At 36.2% G+C, this 20,272-nt stretch overlaps 4 protein-coding genes and 1 long non-coding RNA gene across 19 annotated transcripts in view; 2 read left to right on the forward strand and 3 right to left on the reverse strand.

The window, feature by feature from the left end:
- Window positions 1–9,569, reverse strand: part of Cask (peripheral plasma membrane protein CASK) — a 182,042-nt gene extending 172,473 nt beyond the window's left edge. For 3 of the 13 annotated variants that reach the window (XM_071706264.1, XM_071706258.1, XM_071706260.1), the window contains exon 1: window positions 8,825–9,567. In XM_071706264.1, coding sequence (XP_071562365.1) covers window positions 8,825–8,883 — 59 coding nt within the window. In that variant the 5' untranslated portion in view covers window positions 8,884–9,567. Of the gene's footprint in view, window positions 1–8,824 lie in introns of all 13 variants that reach the window. The other 10 variants (XM_071706269.1, XM_071706263.1, XM_071706261.1 and 7 more) reach the window with 6 other exon arrangements.
- LOC139772596 (salivary protein Tsal2A-like) lies at window positions 1,098–3,691 on the forward strand. Its single transcript, XM_071706408.1, has 3 exons — window positions 1,098–1,449; window positions 1,542–2,025; window positions 2,344–3,691. The coding sequence occupies exons 1-3, from the start codon at window positions 1,347–1,349 to the stop codon at window positions 3,011–3,013; spliced, it is 1,257 nt and encodes a 418-aa protein (XP_071562509.1). The 5' UTR covers window positions 1,098–1,346; the 3' UTR covers window positions 3,014–3,691.
- Window positions 9,570–10,409: 840 nt separating the features above from the next.
- Window positions 10,410–12,961, reverse strand: LOC139772529 (uncharacterized). The gene is made up of 4 exons (XM_071706274.1): window positions 11,823–12,961; window positions 11,435–11,603; window positions 11,144–11,229; window positions 10,410–10,968 (listed from the first exon to the last, which is right to left on the reverse strand). Exons 1-4 carry the CDS (start codon window positions 11,894–11,896, stop codon window positions 10,773–10,775), a joined length of 525 nt encoding a protein of 174 aa, XP_071562375.1. The 5' UTR covers window positions 11,897–12,961; the 3' UTR covers window positions 10,410–10,772.
- LOC139772530 (uncharacterized) lies at window positions 12,962–14,283 on the forward strand. The gene is made up of 2 exons (XR_011718156.1): window positions 12,962–13,924; window positions 14,083–14,283. It is a non-coding gene; the product is annotated as an uncharacterized lncRNA (long non-coding RNA).
- The window catches only part of LOC139772522 (SUN domain-containing ossification factor), a 39,067-nt gene continuing 32,804 nt past the window's right edge, over window positions 14,010–20,272 (reverse strand). For all 3 annotated transcript variants that reach the window (XM_071706251.1, XM_071706254.1, XM_071706253.1), the window contains one exon: window positions 14,010–20,102. In XM_071706251.1, the coding sequence (XP_071562352.1) occupies window positions 18,801–20,102 (1,302 nt within the window). In that variant the 3' untranslated portion in view covers window positions 14,010–18,800. The remainder of the gene's footprint in view (window positions 20,103–20,272) is intronic.

Here is a 20,272-nt window from a genome sequence, read left to right on the forward strand (position 1 = left end):
TATACCTCATTCGTTTCCGCGGTATTGGAGGCACGTAGACGTAATGGGTACGCCTGACTAGGGTAAAGGGAGGGATGGGGAATTGAAACCGCTAAATGGGATTGTTAGTGAAAGTCAGGAATAAATAACGTTTCCAGAGAACAGAGGCGTTCGCGATATTCAGAAAGGCTCGTTTAACCTGCTGAAATACTCCCTTTTACGTCGACAGCCCTGCTCATCAGACTATTTAGTCGCTTTTACACCGTAGTACACGCAATTTCTCTGTAGTTATACTCTTATCAACACGTACAGATCACATATGTTACGGCTAACCGAAACGCAGTATATAAATGCGCAAGTTACTCGTTTCCCTTGACGGCTCTGTTAAACTTAAGCCGCGCCGTCGCGCTGATATTACATCTCCTCTGTATATATATTACCATTATGAGTATGAGTCGCTTATTGCATGGAGATTTTGTAATAATAAGACTTATGCTCAACACTAGAGACTTGTCACTTGCAAGAATATAATGCTGAATACCGAACCTTTGAAAAAATAAATTTACAAAAGTTTATAAAAAATTAATTTTTGTTTCTTTTACATTAAAGCGATTTATATAGTAAGTTCCACAATTTATGTGTGTTTAGTCTAATCTAATCTAATCAGTATTCTTCGATTCTTTTTTTTCAATTTCCAGTCTAAAATTTATTACTTCTATAAGTTTAAATGTTCTAACTACATTGCACATATATCGTATCCCTCATTTCTTTTCTACACAATAAGAACTACGGTAGTCAATTCCCATACTTTCCATATTATTATATTCTAATTTTGAAAAGCACATTTTAGCAAAACACTTAACTAGTAATTATTACTTTAAATTTCAATTGTTCAAAAATGTTGTTTGTTTAATAATATAAATGCTGATATTACCAACAATTACAAAAACACTAATGGTCAGGTAGTAGATTGCTTTTTGATTTAAATTTTTCTTTCTTTGTCTCTCACAACTTCTGTAATTTAAATATCTCAAGAAACCAGATATGAAAAGAAGAAGACAGTATCATTGCACAAACGCGCGCATTGTTTCATTACGTAAATAAATTCTACTTAAATTAACACGAATTCCACGCTTCTTTTTATCCGTGTGCAACTGATTTGAATCTGAAAAATTACGCGCCAGATTTATCTGGCGTCCACATCTCAGAAGTGTCTTCGTTGAACTGAAGCGATCGACGAGATTTGTAAGTGACATTATCTTACAGGCTACTGATAGTCAAATCAAAATTTTGTTATCTCTCACGGATGTATATCATGGGAATTTACGTCAATCAACGAGTATAAAATAAGGAAGAACAAGCGCGCTATGTTGTTGATCACGTGCAAACGTTCCAGCTTAATCATGTTGGTGGTTATTCCGTTTCTTGCGTGTTACATCACTTGGACAATTGCAAACCCGATTAATCCCGGTAAACCATCTGTTTATCTCACAATGGTATTATCTGTTAAACGTTCGCGAAAATCGCTTTACAGTTATGCTATCACGAATAACGATTCTCAGATGCTGGCTGTACGATCTCCACACAGTACAAAGTCGGCGATCTTAAGGAACCTCAACCGTTGCTCTTGAAACGGGATGGCAAGCGTGCGACCATCTGGTACCCGGATAACGATAATGGGACACTGAGAATATTCGCCGGTGGCTCCATTTATCTGGCCTGCCCAGGCAAAGATAACTACCTCAAAAACCGAACTTGGGGCAACGAGGTCGAGGCAGTTTGCATAGGAGGTAAGGTGTTTGACGTGAACGGCGTTCGCCAGTATTTCTCGTCTCTAGTTTGCAAATCTCACCCCGAGCATCATGCTAAGTACACGGGCTCGCCACCTTGTCTCGGCAGACACAGCCCCATCGAGATCGGCTTCAACGTGAGCGGCACCTTCATCCGCACTATTGAATTATGCCGCGACGAGAAGACATATACAACGTACTACACGAAGTTCAAGATGACGAAAATGATCGGAAGCTATCAAAGGAGCTATCCCAGGTGAGATCTGTTAATAATTGATAGATTCCTCATTTCATCATAATCTTTTCTTTTCTGTTAGATTTTTGGATGAAATAATTGTTCAATATTAAACTCTTTGAGAAGTTTTAACAAATTAAGTATAATTTTATTTAATATATCAATAACTATATTTATCAATATATTAATCTTTTGATAATTAAATAAATCGTCCATTTATTATTAGAATAGTTGATAACAATATACCTTTTTAATGTAATCTTTAAAAATAGCTTTTAAATACTATCGCCAATAAAACGCCAGGGCGCATCGTTTACGGCTGTCGATTGCATGTTTTAGACCGGGCAAGTTCCTAGCGGGAAAATTTTATTCCGGGATAGACGTAGACTATCTGTACAGATTCGAAACCCAGTTAGATACGCTCGCGAGAATCCTGAATTCGACCAAGTTGGCTGAGGAACGATTGAAGAAGTCGGTGCAGTTTCTCTCCCGCGGACATATGGCGGCCAAAGCGGACTTCGTCTACGGCGCCCAGCACAGGTCGACCTTTTGGTACTTGAACACCGCGCCTCAGTGGCAAACCTTTAACGGCGGTAATTGGAATTCTCTGGAGCTCAGCGTCAGACGCTTCGCCGCCAGCCGTCGTTTGGACCTCGACGTTTACACGGGGGTGCACGGCCAGATGACCATGGAGGACATTCGCGGCAAACAGCGACCCGTATATCTGCACACCGACGGCGCGGTCATGTCCGCGCCCAAGTTCTATTGGAAAGTCATCTACGATCCATTGAGCAAGCGGGGTACAGCGTTTGTGGGTCTCAACGATCCGTTTATCAGATTGCCCGCAGACGACGTGTACCTCTGCACCGATATCAGCGAGAAGATCAAGTGGCTAAACTGGAGACCGCGCAATATTAGACTTGGTATCTCTTACGCCTGCAGCGTCGCTGATCTGCGTAAGGCGGTGCCTGTTGTGCCGCCACTCGATGTGATCGGCATTCTAATGTGACACGGGTGAATCACTTAGTTCCGTCCTTGTATGTATCGCACGTTGCGAAAAAAATATTGATAATCGCGATAAATCCACTTTTATATTTCTAGATTTTTATACATTTATATTTTGAATTACTTTTAATTATATATGGATCCGTCAAAAAAATAATATAAATAAAAAATATATATATATAAACTGCCAATATAGAAACGGACATATTGCAATATTGTATTATATATATACGGTATAGATAAAATGATATCTCTGGTACAAGTGTCTAATCGGCACATCTCTATAAGTCAAAGTGTGACGATACTTCACTAAACATACTAAGCAGATACTTTATCTTCGATACAAGCGAGGTGTCGATAACAGGAAGTCCATGCGTTCGTAATAGTGAATAGATGTTAAGAAATAGATGTTAACAACTTATTGAATAATATACTTTCAAATGCACTTATATTTGCATAAAATATATTAATCGTGTATCTATCGAATTTTATTTATTCGTTATTGCAATATTTTTTTTATAATCGTGAAATAGCAATATTTATCAAAAAATATTAAGCAATATTGAGATGTACTTAATATTATATGGCTAAAGATGTACTAACATTTAATATTAATTTAGTTTAATAGGAAAGCTGACAAAGTTTGTACAAAATAAACTATACTTGAACGCGGTGACCCACATATTAGTTGACTGAATTTTAAAATACACCAGAATAATAGTTTGAAAACAAATAAGTTATTACGGAGTCACATGGACGAAAATTAGCGACACAAGAGTAACTTTTTATCGATATAAATAGCTCTAAAAAATTATTATCATGCTTTAAAGCAAGAATTAGAGTCGTGTGTCGACATGTCACACCATATCAGGTGTTAAGAAATTATGTGTAAATTCCAGACAAGCTAGCTTTATCTTCAAGACATAAAATAGAATTTACTTCGAAAGGATAAAAATTTGAAGCGATTATCTACGACACGATTTTGCACGGAGACTTTTCCCTCGCAGAAAAAAATATTGCATGTGTTTGCAGACAAAGAAACGCGAATAGTATGTACGTTTGAATAATAAGAGAAAAAGCTTCCCCGTAAATATTTATCGCCAAATATTAAAATATTACGTTATTTCCGAAATATATGTTGAATATACAATCGAAAATATTTGTAGAAAATCGTTTCACATATGTTTCATATATATTTATTTCTATTTTTATTTCTATTTCATAATTTTTATTTTATACTTCATGGATTTATATATCTATATATGGGTATATGTGTACATTACTAAAACTACTAATTTATTAATAATCACAGCAAATTGCTCTAATCTCATAATGTCTTTACGGTATCTCAATAAATAATGTCAATAAATAATGTATTAAATAAAAAATCGTCTTTGATTATTAAATTTCAAAATTAAATCTCGAAGCAGAGTTACGATAATGAAAATGTTAAACTCTAATTTAAATATCCAATATTTTTACAACAGAAAAAGAAATGCAATGTACTTTTCAAAATAAAAAAATTATTAAATTTGGAGTGCGTCGCACGACCCGTTTGTATCCCGATAAATTCTATTATGCACATTAAAGTAGAACACAATATTTCAACGCTGAATAAAGGTAAACATTTTTAAATATAAAATATGAAAGTAAAGTACCGAATGTGCAGCAAATGAATTAATATAAATTCTCGTTTATTTTAAATCTCTACAAAAGATTTCCGTATTCATCCAATATATTTTTTAAAACATATACCGCATAAGACTGATCTCATCGCAGATAGAACATCTATTGCCACTTTCATCAACCGCGAGATTAAGGTTTGCCGTTTATGTAATTTAAATTTCCATATAGAGCATTTGATCCGTTAGCCAAAAAAAGGAATGCCATAAAAACTCGATTCGCGTAATTAAGTTCAAGAACAAATTTCAGGGGTAAAAGTTTATATCCTGTCTTTTAAAAAAATGCGAACACGTATATAGGGTCTTCCGTGTGGGAGTTTGCGAGACAAAAAGTAGGGCGTGAATCGTAAAAGCAGAACACGCCGCCTCGTATCTCGCCTTGTACGTGTCCGTATCGAGATTTAAAATCGTCGAAGCATACTAGGGATTTCTCGGTGATGCTTTCGCTCTCCAGCGATAGAGCACCGAGGTAAAAGCGTCGAGAGCTCCTGTTCAATATAACTCCGTTTCCATTTCCACAATAGCTTCCGATACAAAACTGATCCTGATTTATTAACTGATAGCATCCACAAACAAATGTGCACAATGTTAGTAATAATTTTATCTTCATTTTTTCTCTGTCTTAATAATGCATCATTCTCATGATTCGTATATACTTTAGAAACTGAATTGCAAAGCTTAATAGCGGCTGCAACATGAAGGATAATTAAATGTTGTAATACACAGTCGTTTACGGAGCCGTCTAGCGAAAAAATTAAAGCACACTAAATAATTATTTAGCTGATTGAAAACTCAATTACAAAAGAGTTACAAAGTTGAGAACTGTTAGAGGAAATTCGACGGCTACGAAATAAAATATAATATATATAGTAAGTAAAAAGCGCCGTTGTGTCGTTACGTTCGTGTTACTTCGTAATATCTTAAATACGGAACAAAACCCTTAGCAGTCGATTGAAAGGAACGACTTTAAAAGAACCGTTTGTGCGAACTGTAGCGTACGGCATTTAAGTTCAATTGACGCAGAGAAAAGAGCGCCGGCTGTGCGAATTCAATTAACCGTAACGAACGAAGAATGTGCCACTTCTTGATATACCTCATGCTGAATTTAATTGACGGGATCCACATGTAGGCATATATACAATATGTATGCAGGATGATCTCTTCAAACTGTCCCCATTGAAATATTTCTGCACCAATTGTTACGCGACAAAGCGTTTCTACTTAATTACACAATTGAAAATAGCAAGAAATTGATGTTATATGTATATGTAGTTGAATAATTTCCTACTTGTTCGACATAACATAAATTAACTAATGTTCGCGAACCTTAATAACGTCAAAAAATAGATATTTTCCTAGGCGATATTAAAAAATTATTATACTTTATTGTATTTTCTATTGATCGATCGATTTGTAAACATAGTTTAATCAGCGAGCTTGGCATCCTCAATGCGCATAATGAAGACAGAATGTGATATTGATGTAAATTCATCAGGATTTCGAGTTTGGATCAATTAATATTATTTGACGATATTGGGTGATTGAGCGTATTTTAATAAATAGCTTTTAGCAACAATATTACGAACAGTGCGTGCCGAATCACACAAATCTATAAATAACACGTTATTTCTCAGTTCACGAGAAAATCTATCAGGTTTTATACTAGGATAGAATTTAAAGTGGTATATATTGTTAACACTTAAAAGATAATACATTAAATTTATCATACAAATTCGACATAATACATTCTACATTGCATTATCTATCTTACTGATAAGAGTACTAAAATCTATGGCAAAAATACTTAAATTCTGACAAAATATATAAGTATAATATGTACGTTTAAACGACGTACATATAATTCTTTCCTCTTTAAATGTATTAAATTGCGGCACATATAAATATTCTTCTTTCAAAAGAAGGTGCGATATATTTCACGTCATCTTTCAAATGTTGAATAATTTCTGAAAACCATGCATAATTTCAAGGCGTGTCAACGGTTAATTCGTATAATTGTATTTATTTATATACGTATTTATAATATATCCGATTAATGTTCTTAAAACCTGTCGATTTTGAAGAATTATGAAATAAATATATGAAAAAGAAAGGAATCTGACGTGTGAATAAAAAAATATGCGAGCTAATAAATTGTAGCGTATCGTTTATAGCATGATAATTGCAAGTCCAAGCTATAAATAGTTTGGACAGGGAGAGAATAAATCTGAGTCATAAGTCGATGATCGTCGAATAGCCTACGCCTTTGTGACAGGTATTTTAGTCGCAGCTGGTGACGTATATTATTTTGGCATGAAGGTTAGCCAATTGAATGATAAATCAAGTATTGGCTTCCGATACAAACGAAATTGCGTTTCCGTGACAGCAATCTCTGCTTTTCAAGCTATAGTTTTTCAGCAGATTAAATAAACCGTTTTGGCGAAGTCGATCGTTGCTAACATAGCAATACGAAAACCAAGCGTTAGAAGATTCGGCTTTAATTAAATTTTCGTCCATCAATAAGAAATACATTTTTTCGCGATTCAGTTGTTTCGTATGTTAATATAGTCATTTTGTATTTTTATTTTTAAAAAAGTTTCATTTTTGTTCAATATCGATATAAATCGGTTAAAATAATAAATAATTTATTTATATTTGATTCATTAAATGTTCAGGAAAATGTTCATAAATGAATAAAAATTCTTCTAAAATTATGGTATATACTTTTCCTATTACATTTTCTTTATATTAATCCAGATTATAACTTCTTCATGAATTTCTTTTTAAGATTTTAAGACAGATTCTTAAACAGGAACAATACAACATTTATAACTATGCAATAACTATCATAATTAATTTGATAAAAACCAAGATTTACTCAAGACCTTTTCGTTCAAATTCTAAATAGGTTTTTATTTGGTTTCTTAATTGTTTTATTTCTCGATTATTTACCTTTCCTGTTACATTTTTATGAAAAGGCATGTTTTAACACTTCTGCATATTTTTTCGGAGTTAGGCAATAATCTTGCCTTCCGAACAAATTGAAAAAGTCTAGCTTGAACATGTAAAAGTCCAGATAAATGATTTATCGACAGATAAATCTGATAGACAAATGGGCTGTTGCCAATATGCCAAGTAAACCATTTATTTTGAGAGAGACATCGCACGAACCGTCGAAACCTTATTGAAACAAACATCTATATTACATCAATTTAGAAAAAAAACATTTGATTCTTATCTCTCTAGAATTTAGGAATTCATTCCACAAACGGCTCGATTCAAATAAGGTTTTACGTCACGATAAGGAGCATAAATTGCTCACACGAATATTGTTATTTAACGAAATATCATTCTCAAGCAAGTGTATCGACTCGCAAGAAATTATAAGCGAAGTAAGTATATGAATTAATTTGCACCGTGATATGGGAATGAGCAGGAAAATGATACAATTTTATTCGCTCCGTAAGCATGCGTGGCGGGTCGAGTTACTGGACGGAATTCGATGAGAAGGTGGAAACTGGAAGCAATCGGGAACTTGCACACACGCGGACGCCTTCCTCATTCAACTCGCATCTCTTTCTCCTACTCACTCTCGTCCCGTGCTCCCGTGTCACACCGATGTACATACAATGCCGGGACACTTAAGACCTATATGCCTGGACACCTTTATCATTTTAGTTTTCAAATAAGTATAACGCGAATTAAAATCGAACATAAAAATATAATACAAGAAAAATATTTTTATCTTTGATTCTTTGATTTTAATTCGCGTTATAACTTGCTTAAGGATTAAAATGATAAAAATGTCCAGGACATAGGTACGTGTCCAGGCATTGGTACATTTACCTTGCGAGCTCGCGGTGCGCGTACACACACGCACACACGCACGGGCTGCGGGCATTATTTTCCCTGCTCAGCGGGTTCACACACGCATACGCGCAGACGCGCGAGTGCAACGCATGCACACGTAAACCAACACGCTCAAAGTACCTCCGCCCACCGCCGTTCATCCAATCGCATCACGCTTTCTCTCTCTCGCGCGCGCGGTACCTCCTTATACACCCTTTAACGGCTTTAACTCGCAGATTCTTCCTCACTCTCTCGCCCACCCCGGGTCCGGGATTCTCGTTACTCACTTGCCGATAATCTCGCAGAGCTCGTAAACATCGTCGAAGAGAACCTCGTCGTCCGCCATAGTGACGACGAGGAAGAGGAGGAGGTCGAAGGAGACTAGTCGACCGAGCTAGGAGCCCGCACGCGTCAGGAGACTCAGCAGACACGTCGCGGTTATGTGAATGTCGCGGTTGCGTGACAATTCGGAGCGCGTGCAAGTGCGCGCCTTTTTCTGTCGCTCCGCTCGCAATTCCCCGACCAACGTCGTCGTGATCGTCGACGTCGTCGTCGTCGTCGTTGCCGCCGCCGTCGCCGCCGTCGTCGTCGTCGTCGTCGTCGTCGTCTCGGTCTTCGTCTTCGTCTTGGTCTTCGTCTTGGTCCTCGTCTTCGTCCTCGTCCTCGTCGTTGTCGTTGTCGTCGTCGTCGTCGTCGTCGTTGTTGTCGTTGTATATTAGTGTGTCGTGTGGATTACACGCGGCGTGAACGCAGCCACGTATCGAGGATTCACGGCCGCATCGCCGTCGCTGTCGCCCGTCGCGCCCGTCCCTCTCCCTCGCACTCGCACTACGCGCTCACCGCGCGCCGCGCCGCCGGCCCACCGTCGTCGTCGTCGCTCTCGCTCTCCTTTCCTCTCGCCTTTACGCACACGTCACGCACATATGCACGCACGCACGCACATACACAGTCGTGGGATAACGCAGCCGTGTGTCGGCGGCACACCACCCGACACCGACACCGACCGCTCTCGCACTGACACTCTATCGGCGGACACGAGCCTACACTGTACCACTGCAGGGCGCGATCGTGACTGCTCCGTACGTACGTGGTGTGGTGTGGCGCGGCGCGGCGCGGCTCTGCGCGGAGCGATACAATATATCGGGAGCGACACCGCCGACACCGCCTTGTCACAGTACTCACAGTCTTGTCACCTTTCGAGCTCGCCCGCGCCGGCAAAGTCAACGCGCACGGGAAAAAAAAAACAGACGGCCCGCGGTCAGTGATGTTATACACGAGTACGCGAGAGCCAGGCTCGTAGGTAGGTAGGCAGGCCCCGTCGTGACCTGCCTCAAAAGCAGCGCGAGGAAAAACCCCGGAATCGTGGAGTCGTGGAGTCAGGGGTGCGTGTCGCGGGGGTGACGGGTGTCCCCTCCGCCGCGGGAGAGCCGCGGGCACGCGGGCCGAGAGGGACGACCGACGGCGCGGACGAAATAACGATGGCACTGGCACACACGTTACCCCGTGCTCTCTGTCAAAGGCCGGGGCAGTGGATTCGCTCGCTCCGAAGCAAGACTGGTTGCATAAAACGCGGCGGGCGGCTGCGCCGACTGCCAGTCGTTCTCCTCCGACTCCGACGCCCCCAAGCCCCCTCTGCGGCCGAACTGTGCATGGAGGGGCGGGCGTGGCGCCTGCCTCTCTTTCGCTCTCTTTAACTTGACGGACCTTTTGCGCTTTAACGTGTCCTTTGCTTCCTTCGTCGCTCGCTGAGTATGCCAGAGTATGCGTAACACGTTTCTAGGCCGGTAAAGGATACCCACCGATCCGCACGATTGAGATATTACCATCTTTTCATGAGCGCAAAATCGCTACATTTTTTACCGGCCGTTTATATCCGTAGAAATAATCTCCCCTTTGTAAAATAAATAAGATTATATAATTTCTGTGACTTGAATTGTTTCTGTAAACATGACACTTTTATATATTTCTCTCTATATCTTTTTTCTTTATCAAATATCAGCTACCGATGTAGAAGAGATTAAGAATGAACGCGATATATTTGATATAACAATTAATTAATATTAAAAGTGTAATATCTTTATATGTAAAGATATATTAATAGCATGTTTAATTCTACTTAACTATATATAAATACGTTTTTGGCGCACAACATCTGGCAAGTTGAAAGAAAGTATAAATAAAAAAAGCTTGAAATTGATTATTTAAGAACTGTTAAGAAAAACCGTTTACTTACCGCTATCGTAAACGCGGCAGTCCGTCGAAGATATCCTCGATTTCTTCCCTTCGTCCGAACACCGATAATACCAGCATTATACGATTGTGATACCATCGGTGATAAATGGCATGTTTACCGAGGGCTGTAAACTTCGCCTCATTCTCGAGATATTTTAAATGCTTATGATCGAATCCTCGTAAAACTATTATATCTTCCCTACAAGCATAATTTAACTGATTTAACACATTATATTCGCCTCTATGCTATATGTATAAGTACGTGTGTATAAAAATCATACGTCTTAAATTTGAAACTATGTAAAAAAAATTCACGTAAAATATTTACTAAACGATGAAATTAAACACAAAAACAGAAACTCGGTACTCATTACCCAGATTTCTGCCATTGAGCAACATAAGGATTCTTTGCCCGATCGGCTACTAATTCGTTGTAAAGTGCAAGTATACTACGTGCTATCTACAAACAAATAATAAAATGCATATTAAAGCTCGAATAACTGCATTATTATTTTAAATTATTCAGCATTTTATTTTAAAACACACACGTATATGTATCTCTATATATATATAAATATATATATGTCCAATAAATACTTGAACTTATTATATTCATATTTAATACTAATGGGCTAAAATATTTTAATAATTATTTTAATTCTTACCACACTTGCTGCTATTCCTAATTCCATAGCAATATCAGTATTGAGTATTGAATAAAAGACATATTCGTCGAGTCCGACATGTCCTCTAACTTCTCTTCTAACAATTCTATATTTTCTGTTTCTCTTATTATATATAATTGTCCATTTACTATTTAATTCCAATATTTTTCTAAAATTAATCATCTTATTTAATAAAAATATATTGTTGATAATGCACTCCCCTATTGTTTGCAGTTGGATCGCATTTTGTATCACATCGTATAGGTACACGTAATTTCGAGATAATTTTTTATAACATGGATTTATATACATATTATTATATATTTTTTAAGAAGTTATAATATAAATAATACATATATTTACAAAGTGTAATTTTATATCAAATTACCTATTTAGTGCTTTGTCCGAAGTACTGAATTTATTATTGCAACATCTTTTGCCATCCTTATTCTGATTTTTCATTATGCAAACTGCGTAAACTTCTTTACGTCTTATAATGCAAATAAATTGATTATATATTTCTCTTTAAAGTTATTTATATAAACAATTTTTGATACATACGTATAATTATATTCTAATCATATTAGTAAACATCTCTCTTTTTTATTTGTATATTATTGTATAAATTATTTTAATGCGTGCATTTTGTACAATTTTGAGGTCTAACCTAATCTAATCTTATTAATCTAACTAGCAAATTATCATTGCAACGACATTATATCGCGTACTTTAAATACTTTTTTAATTGCATCTACAAACCTTCGTTACAAATACAGCATAGATAAATCAATTTTTAATATACCCAGGAGGGATGTGAGGGGAGGACGCTTCTTCATCAATTGTAGTGAACTTTATCGTCTATTTGCAGATTACGCACAACACATGTTAAATCACACAGAAATTTAGAGAAGAGATTTGCATCTTTTGCTCAGCCGTGTTTATTATACTGACATTTTCTAATATTATTATTAACATTAGATAATAAAAATTACAGTTGCCTTCAGATGATACGCAAATGTATGTACCTCTCGCAGCTAATTTAACAAAATGATTAAAAGGTGGGCACAATATGGTATTATGAATAAATGAAATCTAATATTTCGACACGAGTACCTGGTTTTAGTTTTTTTGTTTCCTGAAAAATGCAGAAAGGTAAAAATAATCATTTTTATTAATCGTACATATTGGTTATGAAAACTAATTAAGTTATAAATATATTTTTTCATCTCGTAGATGTAAGCTATGGTTAAGAAACAACTTTCATGACACGACCGAACAGAAAATTGTTTAACAGAAACTGAAATTTTTGTCGAGAAATCTAGCTTTACACAGACAAACTTATATGTATACCACATCTACATCAATATTAAAATTAATAATAAATCGTCCTTTACCATTTTTTCACAATTTTGCAGAATATTTTTAAAAATTGTAACCAAGTTTGCCCGCACTCCACCATGTGACATAACAAATACGCGTGTGGCAATTTGTCTCCCCTCCCGCCATGAATTTTCTCATCTCTGATTGGCTAAATTATTGCGACATTACTATTTACTATCTGTTACGATTCATGAATGAAAATTACGAGCCAGCATGTTGTGATTACAACAATTACAACTAACGATTACGATACTCATTATAGACTGGCTCTTACCGTCGAGTTAACTTGATAAATGAAGAAATGGCGCGGTGTGTGTCGACTGAAAAATTCGTCTGAGATAAAGATGGATAAAGAACAACGTGCGGAGATGCGTTTCCTAACCTGTCCTAACCGCTGAAGGTACGATTGACATTCATAGCAGGCTTTTCTCTGTTTATAGTAGGATAAGTAGGATGGTTGCTGTGTATGGTGAAGATTGTGTGTTGCGGAAAACAATCCGCAAATGGTAGGTGCAGTTCCAAGAACGTCGTGAAAGCTTGGGCGGACAATGCACGACCCGGTCAAGCAAACATCGTCATCAGTGTCATTTCTCCCGAACTCGTTGAACAGGTGGATCTAGTGGATAAACTTGTGAAAGCAAATCGTCGTGCTACCATTCAGTCTATGGAGCTTGCACTCAATGTCATCCACGGAACCTGCACGATTGTGCATGAAAAATTGGGATACAGAAAATTGTGCGGTCAATGGGTGCCAAAGATATACTGCGTAAAGCAATCAAGAATAAACGTTCAGGATTGTTAAATTCTAGACTTGTGTTGTTGCATGATAACGAATGCCCGTCCACACGTGTCCAATGAAACAAATTTCACTGGAAAGTATTAGAACATCTACCGTATAGCTTAGATCTATCACCTTGTGATTATCATTTGCTTGGCTTATGCAAAAAAACGACTGAAGGGTCAACGATTTGCATTAGATTGCATTAGACGCTGAGATCAAGAACAATATGACGTACTGGTTGTTCTCACAGCCCAAGGTCTTCTTTGAGAAGGACATACAACGACTTCCGAGACAGTGGGATCGCTGTCGACGCTGCCTCCAGGTTCACGGTAATTACTTCTAACTGGAACGTATGCGTTGTCATCAGGGACGCTTGTCAAAAGCATTCTTTTCATTTGACCAAATCTATGTATATATATGACGAATCTTTTGGCAACTTTATTCCTTCATTAATTATATGCAACGTGCATTACTTTCGTATTTACAGAGATACGACTTAATTACAAGCAATTGGAATTCAGGCGCACGAGTACCAATTATTGCAATAATTGACTAAACATTCAACAATAGGCGCAAACAATCTTATATATGTATTCTCCTTCACCGCACATATATACCTTTTCTACTTCTTCACACATACTATTATAATAATGTATAATACAATAAATCATTCAAATATTCATGTCAATATACTATAAATTTATATCAAAGTACAGGAACATATCTACAGCAAATAAATAATTACAAGTGTATAAATAAAAAAAAATTATCATTCTATATTACACACTGACATGTATAGAAGATGCATTTACAGCATATGATTGAATGATTCATATGAATCTCTAACGTAAAGTTCATTTACATTTTTTCACATATCCATTGTGCTTAATAAATTAATATGGAAAATGTTGGTCCAGCTAAAGAAATATTCATTGTTTACTATCAGGATTTTCATATGACTGCTCCCATAAATAATCATCAGAGTCAACTAAGATTTAAAGCATCCTCTGTTTTCAAAGACAGAATTTAGACAATTAACTTTGTTTAAAACTTATATATATAATATATATATATATATAATATATATTTATTATAAATAAACATATATTTTACTTGTTATATACATATATTTACATATAAATAAATATACTATATATAATTCATGTATGAAATTTATAAATGGGAACAGTCTGTACACAGAAGTTTTATATATATATATATATAAAACTTGGTAAATAGAAACAATCCATAGAAAGTAATATAACTACCCGTATCGCGATATTATCATTTTACTTGCTCTACAATATATTTACATAATTTCTTGTACACGCCCATTTAAAAATCCGTCCAAACATCCTTATTCAAATGTGGCATTAAATTTCTAATCATTCATACATTGATAAAAATTAAAACTTCGTGTTACGAATTTCCTCCTTTAAGAAAATTAATATTTTGTGATGTAAGTGATAGACGTCTCGCAGTTATAGACTAGTATAAGATATAATCACGCGAAAATAATAGCTGACTCTCGTAATCCTAAAATGTTACTAATAAATGATTAGTAACATAATAGAATTAAAAAAATTTCATTCGCATTATACTTAACGACAAAAAACATAGGTATAAATAATCCGTTATAAACAATCCTTGTTATAAATTAAAAAATGACACGAACAAAGGATGTATTATTATATAATTCTACTAACTGTAAATAAACGATATGTAATGTTCTCTTACGTCGTGACGCTTAAATATTACATTTAATTATTCTATGCTTTTTCGACGAAATAATATACTAATTCGATTAAATATTTTTTAAATATTCTTGCAAAAATGCATAAAGAAATATGTAAAAAAAAAACTCGGAAGTTGCTTTTAGATCAATATACTCTACAATTCAAAGCACGCGTCTCTTACATTAAATTTTACTAGTTATCGAACTAAACTTTCTCATAATGCCTACGCAGATTTTAAGTAACATACACGATTTGCATTTTGTTATAAATAATTGCGGGTTATAAGACAAAATCATATGATAATAACATATGTTATGATATATAGGTACATAATAATTATAATCGCAGGTCATTTTTTTCGTTGTTTGCGCAAATTGCCTGCTATCTATCGATGACGCGTACTCTTTTACATTAAATTAGAAAGAATAATACATATCACATTAATAAAAGTAACGTGTGTTCTGGAAACGAGCTCTGTACTTTCGTTTGTGATCTCTCTCGTTCCATAAAAATCATATACACAAATTCTCTATGACAGTGATGATCTCATTCAGTAGGAAAGTACAATATAAAATTACTAAAGTATTTCGTCTCTCGTGTCGCACATAAATAATCACCGGATTGACGATACATGCGAATAACAATAAAACTTACACCTAGAAAATAAATTCCTTAAAAGCTCGCGCGAAAAAAAGTCTCGACCACTGTCCACATACACCACATACGTTTCACAAAATTATTTGTAGTCTTTAAATGCACGTTAAGTAATAGGACACATTTTCGATTGAAGTTTAAGTCATTCTGAATATTCACTTACTCCTCCTTGCCACACTTTCCTACTTTTTACTCCTTCTCTCTTTTCCCTTTCTTTTCTCTTCGCATTTAATTTCTAATCGTTGCATTTCGCAATCTCAGGAGGATTTTATCACAGCACATTTCTTTATCAGATACAAAATATGCTGGCACAATCGTTGTTAATCTCCGGAGTACCTTCACAACGTATGTAAAATTAATATGTCGACAAAGAAACGTTTGCATGTACAGTTTACATTTAGCGCTAAACACAGCCGGTTATTTATTATTTAATTAAATAACAGTCGTGCTATATATGCTGTCATATATTGAAAATTCTACAGCTGCATTTAGCATTAAATTCGCAATGTAAATGGAAATCTAAGTCTCGGAAGAAGAAAAAAGACGATTAAGAATGATGTTGAAATCATTACGTATATCTACAGAAAATTTCGTGTTTCTACAGAATAAACGTTACTTAACAATAACATATTATTGTTGGAAGACGAGAACGGCAGGTTATCGGAGAAAGCAAATCGAATAACATTTCGAGAAAGATAGAACAAATAGAAAACATCTAAAAGCTTCGACATATTATGCTTTCCAAATTTCCCATTCGTAAATAAAATTTTCAACACAATAACAAAAGTTTGGATGCAAGAAAGTCTATTATATACAATTTTTACTTACAGAAAAAGAAGAGAAACAGGAAATAACAAAAGCTAAAATAGTTTAATATTTTACCGAGTATTGATGAAGAAATAAATAATGAAAACCGCCACAATTTTTCTGTTGCAGTTATCTTTCTTGTAATTACAGTACCTTTTAATTATTGTAAGAACTATTGTTAACAGACATGAAATGACCAGTATGAAATATGACTTTTTCTTGTATAGCTAAACTTAGACAAGTCCATACATCAATTAATATTTCAATAGAGAAGTAGAAAATTTATTTGTTGGAAAAGCGGAGCTTATCTAATGCAGTCAAATAAATTTTTCTTTGAAACTTTACATTCATTTAAAGTTCGAAGAGCCAATCGAAAGGGTATTGAATATTTACAAAACCGAAAGTAGTGGAAAAATATGTATATACAGTATTAAGTATACATTTATAAAGTACCATGCCAACTTCGCGAATTTGAAACCGAAGTAAAAGCAATTTCATCTTCAAAACAATTCTTGTATACAAGAAGATTGGATTATTCATTCTCCATATGAAGTTTTCTGATCAATTCCTTCGGTACATAATTCATAGCAACAAAATGAAATTGAGTTATCTCAACTGTATGTTTCTTTTGTCCTTAGGCGTGTTCGTTCTCGCTGCACTTCTGAACTAGTGCAATAAGTTAGAATGAAAGAAAATATATTTGTTTCATTCTAACTTATTGGACTATGTTGCACTAGTTCAGAAGTGCAGCGAAAACGAACAGACCTCTTATATCACGATTATATCATGATATCAACTTTATATTACATTTTACATTGATGAAAAAAACAGTGAACTGTTGATCACCAGTGGAATTGAGAGATTTTATTTTTTCTCACGTGTGATACCACTTCATATATCCATACATACCATTGACAGTGAAAATTAATTCTTTTTGATTATACGATAATAAATGTTAGCTACAACACAGCTACTGCTAATGTTCTACGATTTTGCTCGCTCATTCACTCTTACTCACTCACTCTCCTCTCTCTCTCTCTCTCTCTCTTTCTTTTTCTCTTTGGCCATGATTCATAGATAAAAATTAAATAATCCAATCTAAAATAAAAACGTAGAAGTGTTCTCTAAACCGTTGTAGTCACTGCCGTTGCATCGATTAAGATCAATCATAAGTATGTATCCTACGTAAGCTAATCTATCTTGATAAGTCATTTTATTCATCTTTTCCTAGTTTCCATAACGGTGGGATCACATTTAATCTCTCGTTGGCGTACGCTTTATGATAAATTTTTACGTATTTCGCCATTAACATGTACGCCTCATTACGTATGATATCGCTAGTAAGTAAAGCGTAGCTCTGATAACGGGCCGCGCATAGAGCTAAGCATTGTTACAAGGTGGAAGAAGTTTTTCAAATTTAGGCGATCATGCGAAAGATTTTTCTCGATTTCGATCTATTTCAAAATGTTATGTTAATTATCTCAAGTCTCCCTCTCTAAGGTATAATGTGTCCTTCAAATTATATGCAGTCTTTAATAAATTAAACTTTAATCAGTTTGAATAATTAACATACACCGTTTACTCTAATCCATAAACAGACTAGTAACTGTGAAATAAAGATCATGCTCAGACGAAAGTATTTGTATATCGTAACTATGACAAGTGTTCTCTAGCTCCATTCGACCACTTTTCATTCTCTATCAAATACACGCGTATATCCGTACACCTGGTTAAATTCGTGAGATTTTTCGGCAATCGAGTCTCACATTTTCATATTCCTTGTTGAAATCAATTACTTCAATTCATCGTGCGATAACAAATAAAGCCTGTGTTTTTAGAATAATTGAATTAATCAATTTAAATGTGGAAAATGAGTAATATAGGACGAAAGCGTGAAACAAGGTTGAACCAAAAACTCTCACGAATATGCAATATTTATATGGCGATCGATTCAACGCAAAAATTAATACTCCAGTTCAGCTTAGTATCTACGGCGGGTCTATTTCAATCAGAAAATCTTTCTCACCATTTTCTTCAAAGTGCTTCTCTTTCCTTTCTTGGTCGACATGAGGGTAGCGCTACTCGATTCGTCGCTCTCCTCGATCAAGCCATTTGCGCTACCATTGGCACGATCACTGACAATCTGCGACAGCGTCTTGAAGTCCGTGGGGCTGGACTGCGAGGACCTGTCGTTCGAATGCTCCGAATCTTGGCTCCACTCCCATTTTTCGATGGAATTTGTGGAGAGTTTCCTTTTGCTTCTCGTACCCAGGGCAGTTTTCATAAAGCCCGGCGAGCTCAATCTCGCGCCCTTGAGAATACTGCTGGCCCTGAACGAGCCGTTCTTTGATGGCTCGATCTTCCGTTCAGCTGTATTCAAATACGAACTTGATCTTTTGAAGAGCCTGTCTACAGTTACCGACGACGTATTAGGCTCACCGAGTTCGTCGATTTGACGGCCGAGTTCGGAACTTGCTCTGGATTCCGTTGTGTAGGCTTTATCTTCCGATGCAGGCTGCACGATTCGTTCTATTCTTTCTATTTGATCGTCGAACCAACTGACAGCGGCCTCGGGCGCGGATTCCGGCCTCTTGCCGGCCACATCCTGTGACTCTTTGAAGTGTGGAGGATCTATGGACGATGCTCTTCTCGACGGCAACGTTGTACCACCAGGAATCACGTTCAAGACACTCTTGTAACGAACCGCCTCTTGTCTCGCATCAGGATTAACTATTGCTCTAGTACCAGATGCAATTGTTTCTTTCTTACGTTTCTTCTTTCGCTCCTTTTTTGTCTCATAGGGTCGATCGTCGATCATCAGCTCGTCATATGTACCACTAATATGAGACGCGATCTCGCTGGGTCGCCGCTTCTTCGTTTTCTTCGCTGCGGCATGAGAACTGAAGTTCTCTGCGCTCTTTCGACGCATGGTGTCCTTCCTCATGTCCGTTTCGAGTTTTTCCTCTTCAAAATCTTCTCTTCGACGACAGTAAGAAAGAATCAAGATAATGACGACAATTTCCAGACAAATCAACAAGGCATGCTGGACGATCGCAGATATTCGACTGCGCCAACTGTCCCGATCGTAAAGGAGAGTTTCGACCGATTTGGAAAGTATGACGATTTCTTCCCTCAAAGCGGCGATCTCTTCCGTTCTTTTCGCATCGCGTTCCTCGCCCTTTCGAGATTCCTCGCCCATAGCAGCCACCGCGCGCTCCAATGAGCGCTGCATTTCTTCGACTTGTTTTTTGTAGCGGCGGCTTAACTCTTCCAAATATTGCCCGCTGAGTGACATGTTTCGTTCTAAAATCTGAAAAAATAATATTAATTGCATTAATAATATTGCATTGATAATATTTAATTGCTACAACTACATGACCTAATAATAAATAAATGATTTGCATATACATGTTATATTAATTAATATATGGCAGGGATGACATCCAACACCACTTTCATCTCTTATTTACTTTCTCACAA

Source organism: Temnothorax nylanderi, unplaced genomic scaffold, assembly GCF_030848795.1.
Source record: "Temnothorax nylanderi isolate EJ_2023f unplaced genomic scaffold, tnyl_v1.0 TNYL_tig0051_pilon, whole genome shotgun sequence".
Classification (NCBI taxonomy): domain Eukaryota; kingdom Metazoa; phylum Arthropoda; class Insecta; order Hymenoptera; family Formicidae; genus Temnothorax; species Temnothorax nylanderi.